Source organism: Ailuropoda melanoleuca, chromosome X (genome assembly GCF_002007445.2).
Source record: "Ailuropoda melanoleuca isolate Jingjing chromosome X, ASM200744v2, whole genome shotgun sequence".
Taxonomy (NCBI): Eukaryota; Metazoa; Chordata; class Mammalia; order Carnivora; family Ursidae; genus Ailuropoda; species Ailuropoda melanoleuca.
Window position 1 is genome coordinate 73,898,871 of NC_048238.1, and position 20,573 is coordinate 73,919,443.

At 36.7% G+C, this 20,573-nt stretch overlaps 1 protein-coding gene across 2 annotated transcripts in view; it reads left to right on the top strand.

Annotated features, from left to right (window-relative positions):
• RNF128 (ring finger protein 128) overlaps nucleotides 1–20,573 on the top strand; it is a 94,141-nt gene that overhangs the window by 59,705 nt on the left and 13,863 nt on the right. For both annotated transcript variants that reach the window (XM_011229123.3, XM_002922587.4), the window contains exons 2-3: nucleotides 3,042–3,289; nucleotides 20,190–20,261. In XM_011229123.3, the coding sequence (XP_011227425.2) occupies nucleotides 3,042–3,289; nucleotides 20,190–20,261 (320 nt within the window). The remainder of the gene's footprint in view (nucleotides 1–3,041; nucleotides 3,290–20,189; nucleotides 20,262–20,573) is intronic.

Here is a 20,573-nt window from a genome sequence, read left to right on the forward strand (position 1 = left end):
ATTACTGTAGTTCATTAAAAGACAGCCTGTGTTCTTAAGATGCTCGTAATTTAGAGAGGGACTACAAAACGCCAATTGAAATGCCAAGCAAAGTGAAGTACTAGATAAAGGTTAAAAACCAACCGACAAGGGAACAGAGGGAACACTTACGTTCTCTCTTGGAACTTGGGAAAAGAATATAGGAGGCAGCATTTGAGCTGGTTTTTGAGTAATGCACAGGCAGAGAAGGAGGGTGGAGTGTAGGAAAGTTTAGTCTGAGAGAACAGAATGAACAAAAAGGACAATTATAAAAAATGAATGACAAGAGCCGATGCCATGTGCCTGAATCTGAGTGTTCATGAGATGGGGTTGTAGTGGAGATACATCAAACTGGAAAGGTCAGTTGGGACCAGATCATAAAAGGCTTTTAAATGCTAGGCCAACAAGTCAGGAACGACTTTAGAGCCAGAAAGAGTCATGATGCAATCAAGTGATGGCAAAAGTCAACCAGGAAGGTAAACTCTGATGAAACTTTAAAGGACAGGGAAATTTGGGTATAGAGTTAGGAGATTACTGAAGGAGTTCAGGCAAGGAAATTATGAAGACCTATATTAAAAAGGCAGCAAGAATGGAAGGAAGGATCTGATAATGGAAGACACCAAAGAAATCGCATCTGTATGACTGACTAGGTTAGCAGTGAGTATTTCAGACAGGATTCGGAGTATTCACACCAGATGACCAGAAGGTTGTGATACCATTAATTGTGACTGGGAAGGGAAGGAGGGAGCAATTTTTAAATAGTTGCAAAGGTGTGGGGAGGCGGAGAAGTGTAAGAATGTTTAGAAATAGGTTTTTTATATGATTAGAAAACTAATTCAATAGATAGTTGGACTATATATAGCATTTATGAATATGAATTTGGGGCAATTGAAGCACAGCATTTTTCCCTATGTGTAGACAAAGTACATTTCTTGACTGTCCTTGTTTTTTTTAATCTCCATCTGACCACAATGGTCCGTATGTTCCTGAGCATCCACCCCTGCCACCCACCTCATATCGTCTGAAGGAATGAAAACTTATTTCTATTAGTCAAAAAGTTTAGGACACATCTGTGATTTTAAAAGAAATCTTTAAAATTATATTCTAAAGCTTGATTTTTAGAATTATCTTCACTTTCAAAGATTATACAGGTTACAATATCAGAAATGAATGATGAGTTACATAATCTTAATAACCCAAAATTTTCCTGACAGATGGCTTGTAGAGAAAAAACAAATAATGACAAAAGAGAATTGAAATAATATCTGTGCTTTTAGTGCCAAAGCTAGAAATGTAAAGCTCCTAAATAGAAAAATGAGCTGCTCTCTTGCAAAATAGCCAATTCTCCAGATCTGTAAGGGATATTTGGGTCATACGCTAATAGAGGAAAAGGATACATCAAAAGGCATTTCAGACTCCTCCACTTCCCATTGCTTTCGAGATTTTCTTCATGTAAATGAGAAGAGAGTAAGTTGTCAATGTCTACCAAGCCAAGTATTGGCAAATTAGTAAAGTTGTAAAAGGTTTTAACTGGATGGCTATCATATATTTTAAAAAGTGTCTTTAGAACTTTAAGAATCTATAATAATACCCTATGAATCTGTTTTTTGAATTAGTAACTTCAAGTAAGATCATCTTGATCTTTTGAAGACTTTGGCCACTAGGGACTTTTAAGGGATTTAAGGGATTACTCGGGTAGTAATTCTGCTGTGTACATTGCCATTTAAGGTTTGTGCTCTTATTTGACCATTGAAAGTATGAATACTGCTTTAGTAATGTAATTTTGTGTTTAAATTCTAAAGTCTATTACCTTATAAATTGAGAAAATTACGTAGTTAAGTCTAGTTAAAGAGATTAAGCCTTTTAGAGTTGTGTGTGTGTGTGTGTGTGTGTGTGTGTGTATGCATGCATGTATGTGTGGGTGGGTGTGGGGTTGTGTTTATTCCAGATTGGAGTTTGATCATTAACCAAGATTAGTACCTTAACCTAGTATCAGTGGGAGGTTTCTCTGGTTGGTAATCTCTTAACATTCAAAGAACTCTATTCTTTTGCTTAAGATTATTGGTCTCAGGTGGTATAAACTGGAAGGAATATAAACCTTGATAAGCATTGGAATGGCATGAGTAATCTGACGTTCTCACAACACCAGGAAAGATAATGTTTGTCCTTTATTTTTTTCACAAGATTTATATAGTTGGGGGTAGAGAGGGAGGTGTTAAAGAGATGAAGCCTCTAGACTAAGATTTAGACTATTAGACTAAGTAATAAGCATAGTCTAATTTCAGGCTTGACCTTAGTTGGTGTTGAATAGAACCATATGTTACTATTAATTTTACATGTTCTATTCATTGCTAACCTGATTAGGTCCATGCAGAACCTTAGAGTACCTTGGGCAAATTTTATATTGCTTTAGAGGATATGGAAAAATGGCACGTGGAGATATATATATCTATATATATATATATCTATATATATATATAGATATATATATATATAGTATGTTTAGGCTCGTAAACATTTATCTCAGGTTACATATCTCCTGATATGTAAATTCTTGTACATTTTAGTAGTGACCTCATGAGACAGTCTATCACCTTATAAATTGGGAAAATATGTAGTTAAGTATTTCTGTCTTTCCCAAATCTCAAATTCCCTCAGATGGTAGATTCTCTACCACCTGCGGGGCTATTTATCTTTAAGAAAGCCTTCATGTAAGAGGCAAATTTGGCCCTAAACTCAATACTGTTGAATTGTAGGTGGTTAACCTGAAGAGAGGGGAGGTATTTGTTATATGTCATAGCATCCTTACTAAACTATGAGTTCCTTAAGATCACTAACCAAGTCTCAGCATGTTTATATCCCCTATAACATATATGCATAGTAGGTGCCCAATAAACGTTAATTGAATGAATGAGTATCCTTCCATTGTCTCACTGGGAATACTGTAAAATCACTTTAGCAATTGGATTTTTATACTCAGAATGCTTTACCAAAACTAAAACTGAATTTCTTTTCTTTTACAGGTGCAGGAGACATTGTTGCAATCATGATTGGCAATCTGAAAGGCACAAAAATTCTACAATCTATTCAAAGAGGCATACAAGTAACAATGGTCATTGAAGTAGGGAAAAAACATGGCCCTTGGGTGAATCACTATTCAATTTTCTTCGTTTCTGTGTCCTTTTTTATTATTACGGCAGCAACTGTGGGCTATTTTATCTTTTATTCTGCTCGAAGGTTACGGAATGCAAGAGCTCAAAGCAGGAAACAGGTTTGTAGTGGTTCTTTCTTCCAATCTAAAAATATTTTTTAAAAAGATTTTATCTTTAAGTAATCTCTATACCTAACGTGGGGCTCAAACTCACAGCCCCAAGATCAAGAGTCACATGCTCCACTAACTGAGCCAGACAGGCGCCCTAAAAATACTCTTTTAATTGTAGTTTCAGAGTCATGCATTTTAATATATTTCACTTGCTAGAGAGCGATCCATGCATGTTTTAGGAAAACTGGTAGTTTTTAAGGCATACCAGCTTCCATCCTCTCAAAAGTTTTATTTTCTGTAATTTGTCTATGGCCTTAATCCTGCTTTATTAAGTCTTCTGACACCTCATTAGGGAGCATAGCCAGCATTTAATTATATATGGGTGTAAATACATATGTTCTTTTAATTTTTTTTCTAAATTACCAAAGCATTTCATGCTCAATATAGAAAATTTAGAAATCACAAAGTACAAGGGAAAAAACTTTCACCCAAACCCCATATAACAAAAAAACTGCAGTCACCACCAAAAGGTAACCACTGTTAATTTACATGCATGTGTGTGTCTGTGCATGCATGTATTTGCATGTGGGATCAGGGCTGGGAAGAGAGACTAGGCTGAATATCATGAGAAGGCAGGTTTAAAGATCTGATGGTACATGATATAGTGCTAGGCTCCAGTCACATATTCATAATTTCTATCATATCATATTTTAACAACTGATGCATAAATAGGTACAAAGTATAGAATTAATAGAGCAAAAATACAGAAGCATCATGGAACCAGGGAATTACCTGTGGTTGTGTGCCACTGATCCTAGCACTTTTAAACTGTCCTTCATCCCCTTGATGTCCTCACTTCTCTCCTTCCCTACCTTCATTTTCATGGTCACTCCCATCGTCACTCCCATGTGTACATCTTCAGTTCCTTTGGCCCTTCTCTCTCTTTGTTACACTTGCTGTCAAAATCCAACCCTGGTTAAATCCTGCTTCCTCCTTACTCTGTGCCTGCACTTGGAAGTAGTAGAAAAACACTGGCCTCAGTAAGACTGATCTCACTTTAAATTTATGACCACAAACTTGAAGTGAGCCCTTAATGCTGCCAACAATCATACCACGTTTTCTGAGCCACCCTGCCCCCAACCCCCACCCCGGCTTTCACAGGTAACTAATCATACATGTTCCTTTCTCCTTAACCCTCCAGCACCTCCTTCAACTTTACTTTGCTTGTAGTTTGGATCTTATTCCACTGAGGAAATTGAAGTGATCCAAAGAGTACTTCTCCTTGCTTCCGCCATAGCTACCCATCTGTGTGCATCTGTGTCTGTACCCTGTGTCGTCTGCCCTGTCTTCTGTCACTATGGACACACAAACATGGTATTATTGATTGCTTCCCTTTTCAAAAGAACTTCTCTTGACCCCAGGCCAGAAATCTTTATTTCTCTTTTACCTTTCACTTCCCATATAACCTCCATCAGCAAATCCTGTTGGTTCCACCTTCATTAAGTATCCAGAATCCAGTTACTTCTCACCACTTCTGTTGCTTCCACCCTGGTCCAAGCCATCATCATTTCTTAGCTCCTCCGCCTCTCAAGTATTCTCAACACAATGGAGTGGCGTGCTATTTCTCCAGAAGGCTCAGTAGGGATTTAATGCATTCAGCTGATCATATAGTAAGGGCAGGAATACATTTTTGTATGTATTGAGAAGTTCCTCCCAAAGCAATGGAATTCTGGCCACTTATATACTCTTTTTTCCAAGAAGGAAAGGTCAACCCAATTTATTTGGGAGTGGGAGAGCAGTAAAGATTTCTATATTGAAGTTAATTGAATTTAGGAACAGACTAGAAATTGAAATCTTATTATAAAAACTTCATAAAGATTAGACACCAGTATATGGTAATGAATGATGATTATCTCAATGTTTAAAGTTAATTGACTTCTGTTCCTCTCTTCAGAGAAGCAGCTTATCACATTGGTGGCAGGTTCAGCCTGTTACTAGCTGTGGTCAAAAGGATGTTTAAAATTCTTATGCCAAGCCATTCAATAGTTTCACAGTGTGTTAATATTTGACATTTATATACTGGGCTGTTTTTATCTCTGAGGTTAGAGAGAAATTGGTATCCAGTATGACTATTGAAGGTTATGGATACAATGACAAGAGTGTTTGGTTTGCGTATGTTCATGGTGGGGTATGTATTTCTGTATTCTAAGTGCTGTAATAAATCTGTTAACATGGCATTAAACCCCATCAGAAAGCAATACAGTTTATAAAGAACTGACTGGTGTCACATAAGTTCCATTGAATATTTAACTCTGTTCTCATCATTCAAGTAATTTTCATAGTTTATAATGTATTTTATGAAAATTGTGTAAAAATGGTCAAGAATAGCATTACAGGCTGCCTGGGTGGCTCAGTCAGCTAAGCATCTGACTCTTGATTTTGGCCCGGGTCATGATTTCAGGGTCATGGGATCGAGCTCTGGCAGCAGCCTCCATGTTTAGCGCTGGAGTCAGCTTGAGATTCTCTCCCCCTCCCCCGGCTCACGTGCGCACGCGCTCGCACGCTCTCTCTCCCTCTCAAATAAATAAAATCTTTTTAAAAAAAAAGAGTAGCATTAATACTTCTCACCTTTTAGAGAAGGCTTTGGAAAGGGCTTCTTTCACTACTTAGTGGGCTATATCTGTGTATCCTTTGGTGACTAAACGATTAGATATATGACTGGTAATCCCTTTTGCTTATTAATATTCTAGAGTGTTACAATGTCATTTACGTGTTATTCAGTTTTCCTGACTTCCTATTTATTTTTAAAAGGTAGAGCTTGATGTACATGATGGTTGTAACAATAACTAAATACTTAACTGCATTATTACCATTTTACAGGTAGAAATGGTAATGAAACTGAGTTATAGAAACTTGTCTTCGTTAGAATTTGAGGAATTCATTAGAATATTCAGGATTGTCTTCCCTCTGAACTATCATAATGCATAGTATATAGTGTCAGACAAACTGATAAATGCATAATCATAAATTTTGATTACCAAGATGCCCAAATATGATGGACAGCACGTAGTGGCCACATGCCTGATATGTCATAGTATGATGTGTGAGAACACATATCATCCCTGTTTCTGTGCATAGAAAGCTTTTAAACAAATGAAAAGTATCAATGGGTTGTGAATGAAAATAACATATCAGGCATTACATGGTGGATTTGTGTCCACACTGGGAACAACTCTAACCTGCGATCAGGAAGATTGTGGTGTGCTCAAACTAATGAATTTGGGAGTGACCACTATACACTTGACTCTGGCATGAGACACCCAGAATTTTGGTATATAGTGCATGTATCCTAACTGTGCTTAAGCAGTTAATACTCAGTGGCAACAAGGCATGTGTTGGATTAAACATTGGCTAGTGAAATGAAAGAGGGCTCTAGGTGAAATAGAAGCTGACCTAGGTATAATGGAAGAAGCTGAATTAACGTTTGATGAAGAGTGCTTTTCAGAAGAAAAGAATTTATTCTTTGAAATGGACACATTAGAAGGAATCATCTGCCAGGAGGGAAAAAATGGGAATCCACTTGGAAAAAGGGTAAAGCCTTGATAATATGGTCACACAGACCCAATACATAATGCTAGAGAGGGCTAGCACTCAACACTGGGAGAGAGCATATTTCTGACACAACAGGGTCTTTTAACTATTTTACTACAAATGGAGTCCCAAGTACCCATGGGGTAATGGCCTCCCATTTTTAGCTATGGAAGCTCAGGGAGAGCATCTTTGAGACACATGCAGATCCCCAACTTTGTGGAAATTTTTTGAGTGAAATTGTAACTTACATTGCTGATCTCTAAGTTATCTTGACCAAAGGGATGGACCAAAATAAGATGAGCTAGAAGGAATAATATTGAATGGTACCCATGTATTCTTCATGGGAGGGAGATGGCCTTCCTGCATAAGAGTCATTGGGAACCTATAGCTTCATAATAGTGTGAATTGAGCCAAATGATTGGTTTTGTCCTCAGCTAACATGGAACCTAGAAATGACAGAATCATCCTCACTGGTGATAACACTTGTCCATAATAATATCTAGTATATGGGCAAAGAACAATTCTACTAAGAAGGTTTAATAAACACTTCTGTGATACTTCCTCATTTATTTTGTAACCAAACCAAACTGTATCCTAACCATATTGTGATATGGTGTAATACTAGTATTGTTGGCAAAATTCAACTACCTTATATAAATAAATCATGTGATAGTCAAATATATTGGGAAACCAAACTAAAACCTCCAAAGAATATACCAATGAAGAGTGATTGGCCTGAGGAAGAATTAGATTTAGTTTCATTACCATATTAAGTGGCTCTATACAGGTTTTTCACAAAGTTCAAGTAGTCATAGAACAAGGGAGTAAACAGATAATTAAACTGCTACATCAATATAAAGATGTTTGAAATGGTCTTACAGATTGAAAGAGGCCTATTTACGCCCTTCATTGGCTTCTGCAAGTATTAGGTATGCTTATGTTGTTCTTACTGCACCTTATGTATAAATGCTGTACTAAGTGCAGAAGTCCAAATAGCTGTGACTATTTTGTTGTTAAAAAGACCTTGATCAAGAAATGCAGGTGAGGGGCACCTGCTGGCTCAGTTGGTTAAGGGCCCAACTCTTGATCTCAGCTCAGGTCTTGATCTCAGGGGTCATGAGTTCAAGCCCCATGTTGAGCTCCACACTAGGCATGGAACCTCTTTAAAAAAAAAAGACTAAAAGAAAAAGAGAGATGGGGATGGATTGTGATGAAAGATAGCATAGTAGATCTAGTTGCTTACTCCTTGCCAGTCTCCAAGGGAGCCATGACTAACCTTTGGGAATGTGGTCCTCAAAGTGTTCTTTATGTTAGTTATTGATGATTGATTTTGTTAGACACACCTGGAACGATGGACCGTGTTGTACCAGATTGTCATGCTTGCTTGGCACTGCAGTCAAGATTGATGATATGCACCTATTTTCATTGTTGGGGTCCTGAGTTTCAGGCAGTATGGCCAGTTGCTAGAAGGGTTGCCTAGTGACCAGCCCCCATCTGAGCCTCAGACCCTGAGACTCAAATTGGTTCCCTGGGCAAAGATATGCCACACTTGTCTTTGTAGTTTGCTGCCAAAGAGATAGCATTCATTCATGGTCTCACATGAGGAAAAACTAAGCTGCATTAATATCTTAAAATTTGTCCTTGAACTTAAAGCATGACTAAAAATATCAAATAGTCTGGTTACATTAGGTTTTCTTCACTAGTACATGAAATTAACTGGAAGACTTATCAGGTGTCTGCATACCGTACCACTGTTAATATACACATTTGTGGTAGGTATATTCATATGTATGTATCTGTTCCTGCCCAAATTTGGGACTTGTTGGAGCCTTTTACAAAACTATTATGTTGGCTCTTAGATAGGAAGAGTAGATTAAATAACTTATTCTCTTAGTAGGACCTAGTTTTATAGTCTTTCTCTGACTCTAATTGAACAAAAGGAAGCTCTTATAATGGGCCTCAGGATTTTTTTATAGTCACTTACTCTAATCTTACATTTACATCACTAATTCTAAAGGTTTTGGTTATCTTTTTTGAAAAATGCAATAATCTGAGTCATAACTTATCTACTGGGTCAAATTCCCCTCTCCCTCACTGCTCTTCCTTATAGTGCATTTCCTCTCACCGTTCACAGTGATCACCTTCAGGCAAGTAGTCTGTACCCCTGTTTATCCCCATCTCTGTAGTTCCATAGACTTATGAAACTGTTTTATAGCCTGTACCTCCTCTTTCCTTTAGGAATGCTTCATTAAAATATTATGCATAGGTTTTTATTGAAAAAAGAAAGATTTCTTTCAGTCCTCATATATCTGAACAGCCACATGACTCAGACATTGATTTTGTTCACAGGAATAGATGTGAGGAAAAGAGTCCTTTTACCATAAATCTTGATTCTGTTCTATAAATTCTGAGTCAAACTTTTATGAAAATTTTTATTTTAAAAGAAGTGATGACTTCAAGAAAATCTGGTTTGCTTATATCCACCCTCCTTTCTTGCTTTTGCATACCCTGCCCCCCCCATCAAGTAATTAGGTTTGACTACATGCCTAGTGTTATTCATGTGGGTTTCAGTTAAGCTAAAAGCTGAATGCCTTGGGACCAAAAACCAGGCTGACAAATCACCAGCCTGGAACATTTGTTTTACTTAATTAGATGTAAATACACAAATAAACTAGGTAGAATATCTTTGAGTTTATAACTTAAAAATGGAACATTTTAATATAGCATAAGAATGGGCTTGACTTTTCATTTTCAGCCCAAGTAAAGTCTCACTCAGAGCTAAGAAAACTATATAGCCGAGATTCTTCAGTGACTAGAATGATCACAGCTTTTGAATAGAGTAATGACATTAAGCTTCTGTTAAGAAAATTGGCTGACCACCAAGCTTTTTTGAATTAGTCTTCAAGTCTATTGCCAAATATTCTTACACCAGGTATCTCTTTGGATTGGAGAGGAGGCAGGGAGAGTCTGTTGGTATAAAATACTTGGTTAAAAGAGTTCCCCAAATCACAGTAAGTAGCGAATTTAGGAAGGATTTGAGGATTGGATAATAGCTGACTTTGAGGTTTTTGGTTTTTTTTTATTTCTTTCATTTATCTTCTTCACAAGGAATGTGAAGCCTTTTAAAGGCTTCTTTGCTAATACACAATGGAGGCAGTGTACTATAGTGGCGAGATCATGGACTTTAAAGCCAGATAGAACCTGAGCTTGAATTGAACCACAGCTCTGCAGCTAACCAGCTGCCTGGACTTTAGTCAAGCTTCTGAACCTTTTCTTGTCTATAAAACTTGGATATTAAAATACCTATTCCATAAGGTTGTTAATGATTAAACAAGATGACACATGTAAAAAAGCTTAGGGTTGAACCTGACCATGGTGGGGGCCAATACCTATTCCCTAAACCTTTCTTTCCCCAGATTTTGTGGAGTAGAGTCTTTTAATGAGTACAGCTGTGACTTGGATGAGAAAATCATGAAAATCTGTTTTGGTTTCTAAATTCAGAAGCTATTCTTTGAGCAAATTCTAGGCTCTGTGGGAAATTTTAAAAAATGTTTAAGGTCCAGTCCTCCAGCTACTCTCAGTCTAGTAGGAGAGAAAGACACATGAACAGTACAATTACAGAATATGGTAAGAGGTAGAGGGGCCCCTGGGTGGCTCAGTCGGTTAAGCGGCTGCCTTTGGCTCTGATCCTGGAATCAAGCCTGCATTGGCTCCCTGCTCAGCAGGGAGTCTGCTTATCCCTCTCTCTCTCCCTCTCCCTCTGCCCCTCGTCGCCACCCCCCACCTTGTGCAGGCACGCTTGCTTGCTCTCTCTCAAATAAATACTTTTAAAGAAAGAGGTGGAAACATTGTGCTATTGGAATTTACAAGGTAGGAGGGAATTCTGAAATGGTGGAAAGGCATCAAAAAAGTGTCCAGTATAATTTGTGAAGCAAACTAGATATATATATGCTTGAAGTTCTGTTTTTAAGGAATAAAATACAAATTACAGTTTGCTTTGGGACACATTTTCTTTAAATGTAGAGGCATATTTGGGCACCCAGAAGTTTAAGTAATATATCCAAACATAGGTATTTAATATAAACTGCTTAATCTTAATGTTGTTCTCATAGTTCAGTTTTTACAGGAATGAATGCATCTTAGAAACTCTGCTGTCAGTGTGACAGTGAACTATTTTGAGTACTAATGGCATTTTGTGAGTGACCTTCATTAAAGCTCTAAAAACACAGTTTGTGCTTCTTACCAAAATCATGTGCTCACATGCATATTTAAAGAAAATGGCTTTGCTTTTCTTTATAAAAGTTCAGTAGGAGTTATTGGAATTACCTGAATTTCCTTTTGAAGGGCTTTTTAAAAAATTCCACAGTATTCCAAAAGTATTCCAAAGTATTCCAAAGGAACCAATTAAACATTGGTTCATACCATGATGCAAGGCTTTTAGAGATCCTTCAAAATCAAATCCCTTCCCTAGGATCTTCTGGCATCTTGGGTTTTGCCCTGTGTTTTTATATCCTCCTGGCTTTTTTTTTTTAAGCATTGTTCCTAATGTGAGTTCTATTCTCATAAGCGTAGACTTGGACATTACATTTAGAGCTTACCTTTGAGCCCATCCCTCAAATTTGCATTAGTCTTGCATATAATTAAACAAAGTTATATATTTCACATTCATTCCTAATAAATTAATAAGCACTAGCACTGGAGACTCAGGCATTTATATTGTGTTGAATTGAATATTTGGAATGAGAAATCAGACTACATAGACTCAAGTAAATATGGTAGAGATGTATCACCTCCTTGTGAGTACAATTCCCCAGTGATGTCACAGAGCTTGTTTAAATCAGAAGTGCTCTAAAGACTAAGTGCAAAATGATTGTCAAAGACTTATCATCAACTACATTTTTTCTTTTCCTGTTTTTCTTCTTGGCTTTTTTTTTTTTAAACCATTTGCAGTTTTCACATCTGGGTTTCTAAATAGCTCATGATCTATGTGAAAAGAAAGTACTGATGTTTAGAAGTCCAGGCCAGGGCCAGGACCCTTTGGCATACCGGTTATTCACTATAAGGACTGGCCACAATTTCACAGATCATAGAATCCAGGAGCTGGACAAACTTCAAAAGGTAGCCAAATTACAGATGTATTGTAATGGAATCTTGAAGTATGAAGAGAAGAGTCCCAGTAACAGCTCTGTCATTTAGAGGCTGCATGCCCTTTTGGATGAGTTATTTAACTTTTCCAAACCTCCATTTGCTTATCTCTAAGATGGGAATATTCTCTCCTTCAGGGCGTTGTTAGGATTAAATGAGGTAATAGACATCAAAAATAATTTTAAATTACAAAATAACTTCATAAATGTAAAGAAATAGTACTAGCTTCCTGCTGCAAGCCACAGTAAAATAAATAAATAAATAAAGATGCTACCTTGGTATTAGGAGAAGGAACATTTAACTCTAGGCTTTAGTGGGACTGACACTAACCAACTCTTAGATTTTGAGCAAGGCCGTCTTCCACCGTAGGCATCAATTTTCTTATCTGTCAGATTAGATATCAGGCTAGGTGAATTCTAAGAGTTCTTCCAGCTCTAAAGATCCTAAGTGTACTTCCTTCCATTGTCCCTCTATTATTTACTTATGATCCAAGTAACAGAAAACATGTGTGCACAAAATGCAGTACCATCATTTAATTGCCCTTTTTTAAAGATTTCATTTATTTGAGAGAGAGAGCACGCAAGTGAGCACAGAGGGAGAGTGAGAGGGAGAAGCACACTCACCACTGAGCCGAGAGCTCAATGCTACGCTGAGGTCGATCCCAGGACCCTAGATCATGACCTGAGCTGAAGGCACACACTTAACGGAGCCACACAGGTGCCCCTGAATTGCCCTTTTGGGTTAACTCACAATTAAGTCCCAAAGTGGGAGTGAGAGGGTCTCTATTAGCATCTTTCCTTGAAAGGACTAGCTAGGCCTTCCTATTAACTTTCTGTTAAGCTATTTCTGCTCATCAGGTAACAATCTAAGAAGTTTCTGCTGTTCATGAGACAGCAAAGAAATAGGTTGGCTAGTAATCTCCTTGGCATTAAGCCAAATACCTTTCACAAAATGATATCTTATATAGGAGGCAGGTTTGGGCATTAAGGAATTTCCTCATATACCTATACTCATAGATTATTCCCTTCCAAAGTATATTTGCTACAGATGTGTATAAACATGTTATAAGAACCTGTTATGCTTATTGATGAAAAGTAGTTTATATTTTCATTTAATAAACATTTTATTGAGTGTCTGCTATATGCCGGACATGATGCTAGATACTTTACTTACATTATCTCTAATTTTCACATATTCTTCGTGTCAGTTGGGGGTTTCCCTACTGGGGATGGAGGTACATATTCACAGTGACCTCTGGTTCTGAGTGCCTACTGTTTACTGACTTTCTATTAAGTTCATTTTGCACTACAAAATAGGTTTGCCAATCATCTCGCCATGCCACACATGCTGTGTCTCTGTGCCAAACAGTGTCCACCCAAGTGTGTGAAAACTAGCCTTCAATTTACACATATATTATATTCACTTGAGGCATTTGTGTATGTGATAGATATTAACTGAAAGGGAAGGAGGGATTTATTTGCAGCATTACACATAATTTTAAATCAACATTATCTCATACCACCTGGGATTTTTTTTTTCCATTCGGCCACTTCACCCCACAAAGAGGGACAGTCTTTCACTGATTCAGCTTGCCCTTACCTCTTAGATTTCCTCCTAAACCCCAGACCCACTTCTTGTACTATTATTGAGGTAAAATTGATATATAACATTAACTTTTAGGTGCACGACATAATTTAACATCTGTATGTGCTGCAAAATGATCACTACCAAACGTCTAGTTACCATCCATCCCCATTCATTTGACCCCCTGTACCTGTTTTGCCCAACCCCTTCCCCTCTGGTAACCATCAATCTGTACTTTATGAGTTTGTTTTTATATTATTTTGTTTGTTTTTTCTTAGATTCTACATATGAGTGAGATCATAGGGTATTTGTCTTTCTCTGCCTGACTTATTTCACTTAGCATAGTATTCTCAAGGTCCATGCATCTTATCACAAGTGGCAAGATTCCATTCTTTATGGTTGAATAGTATTCCTCTGTGTGTGTGTCTGTGTGTACCACATACTCTTTATCCATTCCTCTACTGATGGGCATTTAGATTGTTTCCATATCTTGGCTATTGTAAATAATGTAGCAATGAAGATAGGGGTGCACGTATCTTTTTGAATTAGTGATTTTGTATTCTTTTGATAAATACCCAGAAGTAGAACAGCTAGATCATATGATAGATCTATTATTAATTTTTTTAAAGATTTTATTTATTTTATTTTAGAGAGTGGGGGGAGGGGCAGAGGGAGAGAGAATCTCAAGCAGACTCCATGCTGAGCGTGGAGCCTGACACAGGTCTCAGTCTCATGACCCTGAGATCCTGACCTGAGCTGAAACCAAGAGTTGGGCACCCAACTGACTGAGCCACCCAGGTTCCCCTAGTCTTAATTTTTTGAGGAACCTCCATACTGTTTTCCTAATGGCTGTGCCACCTTACATTCCAACATCCTATCCAACACTAGTTATTTCTTATCTTTTTAATGATAGCCATTCCAACAGGTGTGAGATGGTATTTCATTGTGGTTTTGATTTGCATTTTCCTAATAATTAGTGATGTTGAACATCTTTCATGTGCCTGTTGGCCATCTGTATGCTTTCTTTGGAAAAATACCTATTCAGAACTTCTGACCCCTTATTAATTAGGTTGTTTGGTTTTCTGTTGTTGAATTTTAAGAGGTTTTTTCCTATATTTTCGCTATTAACCCCGTATCGGGTGTATGATTTGCAAATATCTTCTCCCATTGAGTAGGTTGCCCTTTCATTTTGATGGTGGTTTCCTTTGCTATGCAGAAGCTTTTTAGTTTGATATAGTCCCATTGGTTTATTTTTGCTTTTGTTTTCCTTGCCTTTGGAATCAGAACCACAAAGATGTCACTAAGACCCATGTCAAGGAGCTGCCTATGTTTTCTTCTAGGAAATTTATGGTTTCAGGTCGTACATTCAAGTCTTTAATCTATTTTAATTTGTGTATGGTATAAGATAGTGGTCTAGTTTCTGTTCTTTTGCATTTGGCTGTCAAGTTTTCCCCCAGCACCATTTATTGAAGAGAATGTCCTTTCTCCATTGTATATTTTTGGCTCCTTTGTCATAAATTAATTATCTGTATATGTGGATTTATTTCTGGGCTCTAAATTCTGTTCTATTGATCTGTGTCTGTCTTCATGCCAATATACTGTTTTGATTACTATATAGCTTTGTAGTATAGTTTGAAATCTGGGAGCATGATACCTCCAGGTTTGTTCTTCTTTCTCAAGATTGCCCTGGCTATTTGGGATCTTTTGTGTTTCCATATAAATTTTAGAATTATTCTCTTTCTGTGAAAAATGCCATTAGAATTTTGATAGGGATTGCATTGAATCTGTAGATTGCTTTGGGTAGTATGGTCATTTTAGCAATATTAATTCTTCTAAATCATGAGCATGGGATATCTTTCGTTTTATTTGTGTTGCCTCTAACTTCTTTCATCTTACGATGTTCAGCATGCAGGTTTTTCACCTGCTTGGTTAAATTTATTCCCAGCTATTTTATTGTTATTGATGCAATTGTAAATGGGATTGCTTTCTTAATTTCTCTTTATGATAGTTCAGTATTAGTGTATGGAAATATAACAGATTTCTGTATATTGATTTTGTATTCTACAACTTTACTGAATTCATTTATTCTAACAGTATTTTGGTGGAAACTTCAGGGTTTTATATATGCAGTATCATGTTATCTGCAGTTTTACTTCTTCCTTTTCTGTTTGAATCCGTTTTTATTCCACTTTCTTACCTTATTGCTGTGGCTAGGACATCCAATACTATGTTGAATAAAAGTGACAAGAGTGAGCATCCTTGTCTTGTTCCTGATCTTAGAGGAAAAACTTTCAGCTTTTTCACCATTGAATATGATGTTAGCTGTGTGTTTGTCATATATGGCCTTTATTATGTTGTGGTATATTCCTTCTATACCCACTTTGTTGAGAGTTTTTATCATAAATGGGTGTTGAATTTTGTCAGTGCTATTTCTGCATCTACTGAGATGATCATGATTTTTTTCCTTCATTTTATTAATGTGGTGTATCAGGTTGATTGATTTGCAGATGTTGAACCATCCTTGTATCCCTGAAATAAGTCCTACTTGATTGTGCTTAATGATCCTTTTAATGTTTTGTTGAATTCAATTTGCTAATATTTTGTTGAGGATTTTTGCATCTGTGTTCCTCAAAGATATAGGCCTGTAATTTTCTTTCTATGTGGTATCCTTCTCTGGTTTTGGTATCAGGGCAATGCTGGCCTTGTAAAATTAGTTTGGAAATGTTCCTTCCTCTTCAATTTTTGGAAGAGTTTGAGAAGCATGGGTATTAAGTATCCTTTGGATGTTTGGTCAAACTCACCAGTGAGACCATCTGGTTCTGGGCTTTTGTTTGTTGGGTGGTTTCTCATTACTGATTTAATCTCCTTACTAGAAATTGGTCTATTCAATTTTATATTTCTTCATAATCAGACTTGGAAGGTTGTGTGTTACTTGGGATTTATCCATTTCTTCTAGGTTGTCCAACTTGTTGACATATAATTGTAGTAGTTTCTTATGATATGTGTATTTCTGTGGTATGAGTTATAAATTCTCTTTCATTTCTAATTTTATTTACTTGAACCCTCTCTCTTTTTTTCTTGGTTAGTGTAGCAAAATGTTTATCAATTTTGTTTATCTTTTCAGAGAACCAGCTCTTAGTTTTATTGATCTTTTCTACTGTCTTTTTAGTTTCTGTCTCATTTATTTCCACTGTGATCTTTATTATTTCCTTTAAGGTGTAAAGTTACTTGTTTGAGATTTTTCTTGTTTCTTGAGGTAGGTCTGTATTACTATGAATTTCCCCTTAGAGCTGCTTTTGTTGCATCACATAGGTTTTTGGTATGTTGTATTTCTGTTTTCATTTGTCTCTAGGTATTTTTTAAATTTCTTCTTTGATTTTTTTTCAGTGACTCATTGGTTGTTCAGTAGCATGTTTCATTTCTACATCTGTCTTTTTTCCACTTTTCTTTAATTGGTTTCTAGTTTTCTACCATCATGGTTGGAAAAGATACTTGATGTGATTTCAGTCTTCTTGAATTTGAGACTTGTTTTGTGCCATAGCATGTGATCTATCCTGGAGGCTGTTTCATGTGCATTTGAGAAGAATGTGTATTCTGCTGTGTTTGAATGGAATGTTCTATATATATCTATCAAGCCCATCTGATCTGATGTGTTATTTAAGGCTGATGTTTCCTTATTGGTTTTCTGTCTGGATGATCTATCCAATGATGTAAATGGGGTGTTAAAGTCCCCTACCATTATTGTATTTCTATCAGTTTCTCCCTTTAGGTCTGTTAATATTTGCTTCATATATGCTGGTGCTTCTGTGATGGGTGCATGTATATTTGTAAATGTTATCTCTTCTAGCTGGATTGACTCCTTTATCATTATGTAATGCCTTTCTTTGTCCTTTATTACAATCTTTGTTTTAAAGTCTGTTTTATCTGGTATGAGTATAGCTACACCATCTTTCTTTTTGTTTCCATTTGTGTGGAATATCTTTCTCTATCCCTTCACTTTCAGACTCTATCTTTACTTCTGAAGTGAGTCTCTTGTAGGCAGCATAAAGTTGGGTCTTTTTTTTTTTAATCCATTCACCCACTCTGTGCCTTTTGATTGGAGAATCTAGTCCATTTACATTTAAAGTAATTATTGATAGGTATGTACTTACTTCCATTTTGTTACATGTTTTCTGGCTTTTTTGGTAGTTTCCTCTCTTCCTTCCTTCCTTCTCTGTCTCTTCCCTTGTGGTTTAATGGCTTTCTTTAGTGTTAGATTTAGATTTCTTTCTTATTTTGTGTGTTTACTGAAGTTTTTGCCTTGTAATTACCATGATGTTTACATAGACATAATATGTATATAATGATTGGTTTTAAGTTGATAGGAACTTAAATTTGAACACATTCCAAAACTTTTTAGTCCCCCCATTTTATATCTTTGATATCACATTTTATATCTTTTTGTTTTATGCAACCCTTATATATAATTACTATAGTCATAGTTAAATTTACTACTAATGGCTATTGATCTTATATTTCTTTATAAGTGATTAATCCACTATCTTTACTATGTATTTACCTTTCCCTGTGAAATTTTTACTTTATTTGATTACTGCCATTTCTTTTTAGCTTAAAGAAGTCCCTTTAACATTTCTTGTAGGGCTGAATTAATGGTCATGAACTTGTTCAATTTTTACTTATCTGGAAATCTCTTAATCTCCCCCCTTTGAATTCTGAATGATAACATTGCTGGGTAAAGAATTCTTGTTTGGACATTTTTTTTTACTTCCAGTGATTAAATATGTCATACTACTCCCCTCTGGCATGAAAGTTTCTGGTGAAAAATCTGCTGGTAGACTTATGGGTTTTCTTCTATAGGTAGCAAATTATTTTTCTCTTGGTGCTTTTAAAATTCTCTCTTTATCTTTAATTTTTACCATTTTAATTATAGTGTTTCTTGGTGTGAATCTCTTTGGGTTCCTCTTAGTTGAAATTCTCTGGGGTTTCTGGACCTTGTTCTTTCATTTGGAACATATTCCTCTCATTTTGCCTGATGCTCTGTATTTATTTCTATGTATTAGGTGAATCAGCTACCTCTCCCAGCCTTGAAGGAGTGGCCTTGTGTAAAAGGTGTCACATAGAGTTCAGAAGTGTTATGCCCCTGGCCACCTGCACCAGGCCCTCAAGGGATGACCTCTGTGTGAGCTATGCATTACTGCCTGCTTTGGTGGGGCCACAGCTCTGGCATGGGGATGAGTGGGGCTCTTAGAGGGGTGTACTCTCTAGCACCAACAGGCTAAAGGAAGAGTTCCAAATTGTTACTGCCAGTACCAGCATCAGCAAGGTAGACTGAGTTATCAAAAATGGTACTTGCCAGTGTCTCCATCCCCCAATAGAGTCCCAACAAATTTCTGGCTCTCTGGCAGAGACTTCAAACTGGTGTTTTTACACTGGGTCTGGTGGTGATTGAATCTGTGCATGAGCCTTTTGAGAGGGATTTCTCTGTTCCGTATACTTTTGAAACTAATCCCTGTTGGTTTTCAAAGCCAGACATTTTGGGGGCTTGTCTTGCCTACGCAAGATGTAGGGGCTGGGGTGCCTGATGTGAAGCACAGACCCCTTGCTTCTTAGGGGAAAGTTCCATATTTGTGAGATCCCTCTCAGTTGTAGATCACTGTATCTGGGGTGGGTTTGTTTTGTTTGGTTGGTTTGGGTGAGACTACTTCTCTGCCTCTCCCACCCATTTTGATTTTGTTCTTTTATCCTTTGTTAATGGAGGTTCTGTTTATCCAGTTTTCAGCTCTTTTTCAGAGGAAATTATTCCATATGTTGTACAACTAATTTGTTGTGTCTGTGGGAGGAAGTGAGTTCAGGATCTTCCTATGCCGCCATCTTAAATCCCCCAACTTCACTACTGATCAAGTTATGCATATTTTAGTCCTTATTCCCAAAATGAGCCTTGGGCTTGCTTTTTCATATCCAAACTGATGTACATATATGTTCAGTGAAACAAGAAAGGCTTACTACTCTCAGAATCTGCCCTCCTTATAACAGGGCCATAATGGTTATAACAGCAGTTTTCCCCAATGCAAAATAACACTCTATGGATTGGTATTATCCTCATTTTATAGGTGAGTAAACAAGCTCAACAATTTAATTACCTGTCCAAGATTATGTATTTAGTAAGTGAGAAACAGAGATTTTAAATCTAGGTCTATTTAAATCCAAATCCTGTGCACTTTCTACCAAACAAGACACGATTCAAAAAAGAAATGGGAAAATATGCCTTTTAAGATACTCAAAGGCTGAAAATATGAAAATTGCTTTGAAAATTCATAGCATCTGAATCCATTTGGAATAGATCTGTTGTTGTAGCCCAAAGGTGCTATTTAAGAACATAGGGAAATGTAAGTGAAAAGTTTTAGTAATTTGAAAATTCTGCCTGATAGCAGATAAATGGGATGTTTATTGTGGTTAATTAAATTATATCTTTAAAAATTCACTTATACATTGGCTTGTACCTGATAAATATTTATTAATCCTCTCTACCTTTTTCATCCTATTCCTTTTAAAAATACTTTTTTTCTAATACCTGCTATTTCTATTACAGAGACAATTAAAGGCAGATGCTAAAAAAGCTATTGGAAGGCTTCAACTACGTACACTGAAACAAGGAGACAAGGTGCATTTATGACTTTTAAATTCTGTTTGTTTTAAAGCAATGCTACCAAGTTATCATTAAAACTAAATGTTCTTCCAAAGTATGCTTTTCATTGGAATTTATAAATCTTATTGACTTTTTTATTTATTTGATGCTAGAGGTAGGCTCAAATGGCCAGTGGCCCCCATAGATATCTAGGTTTTAATCCCCAGCACCTGTAAATATTACCTTATATGGCAGAAAGGACTTTGCGGAAGTAATTAAGTTAAGGATCTTGAGATGGGGAGACTATCCTGGATTATCCAGGTGGGTCCTAAATGTATTCACATCTAA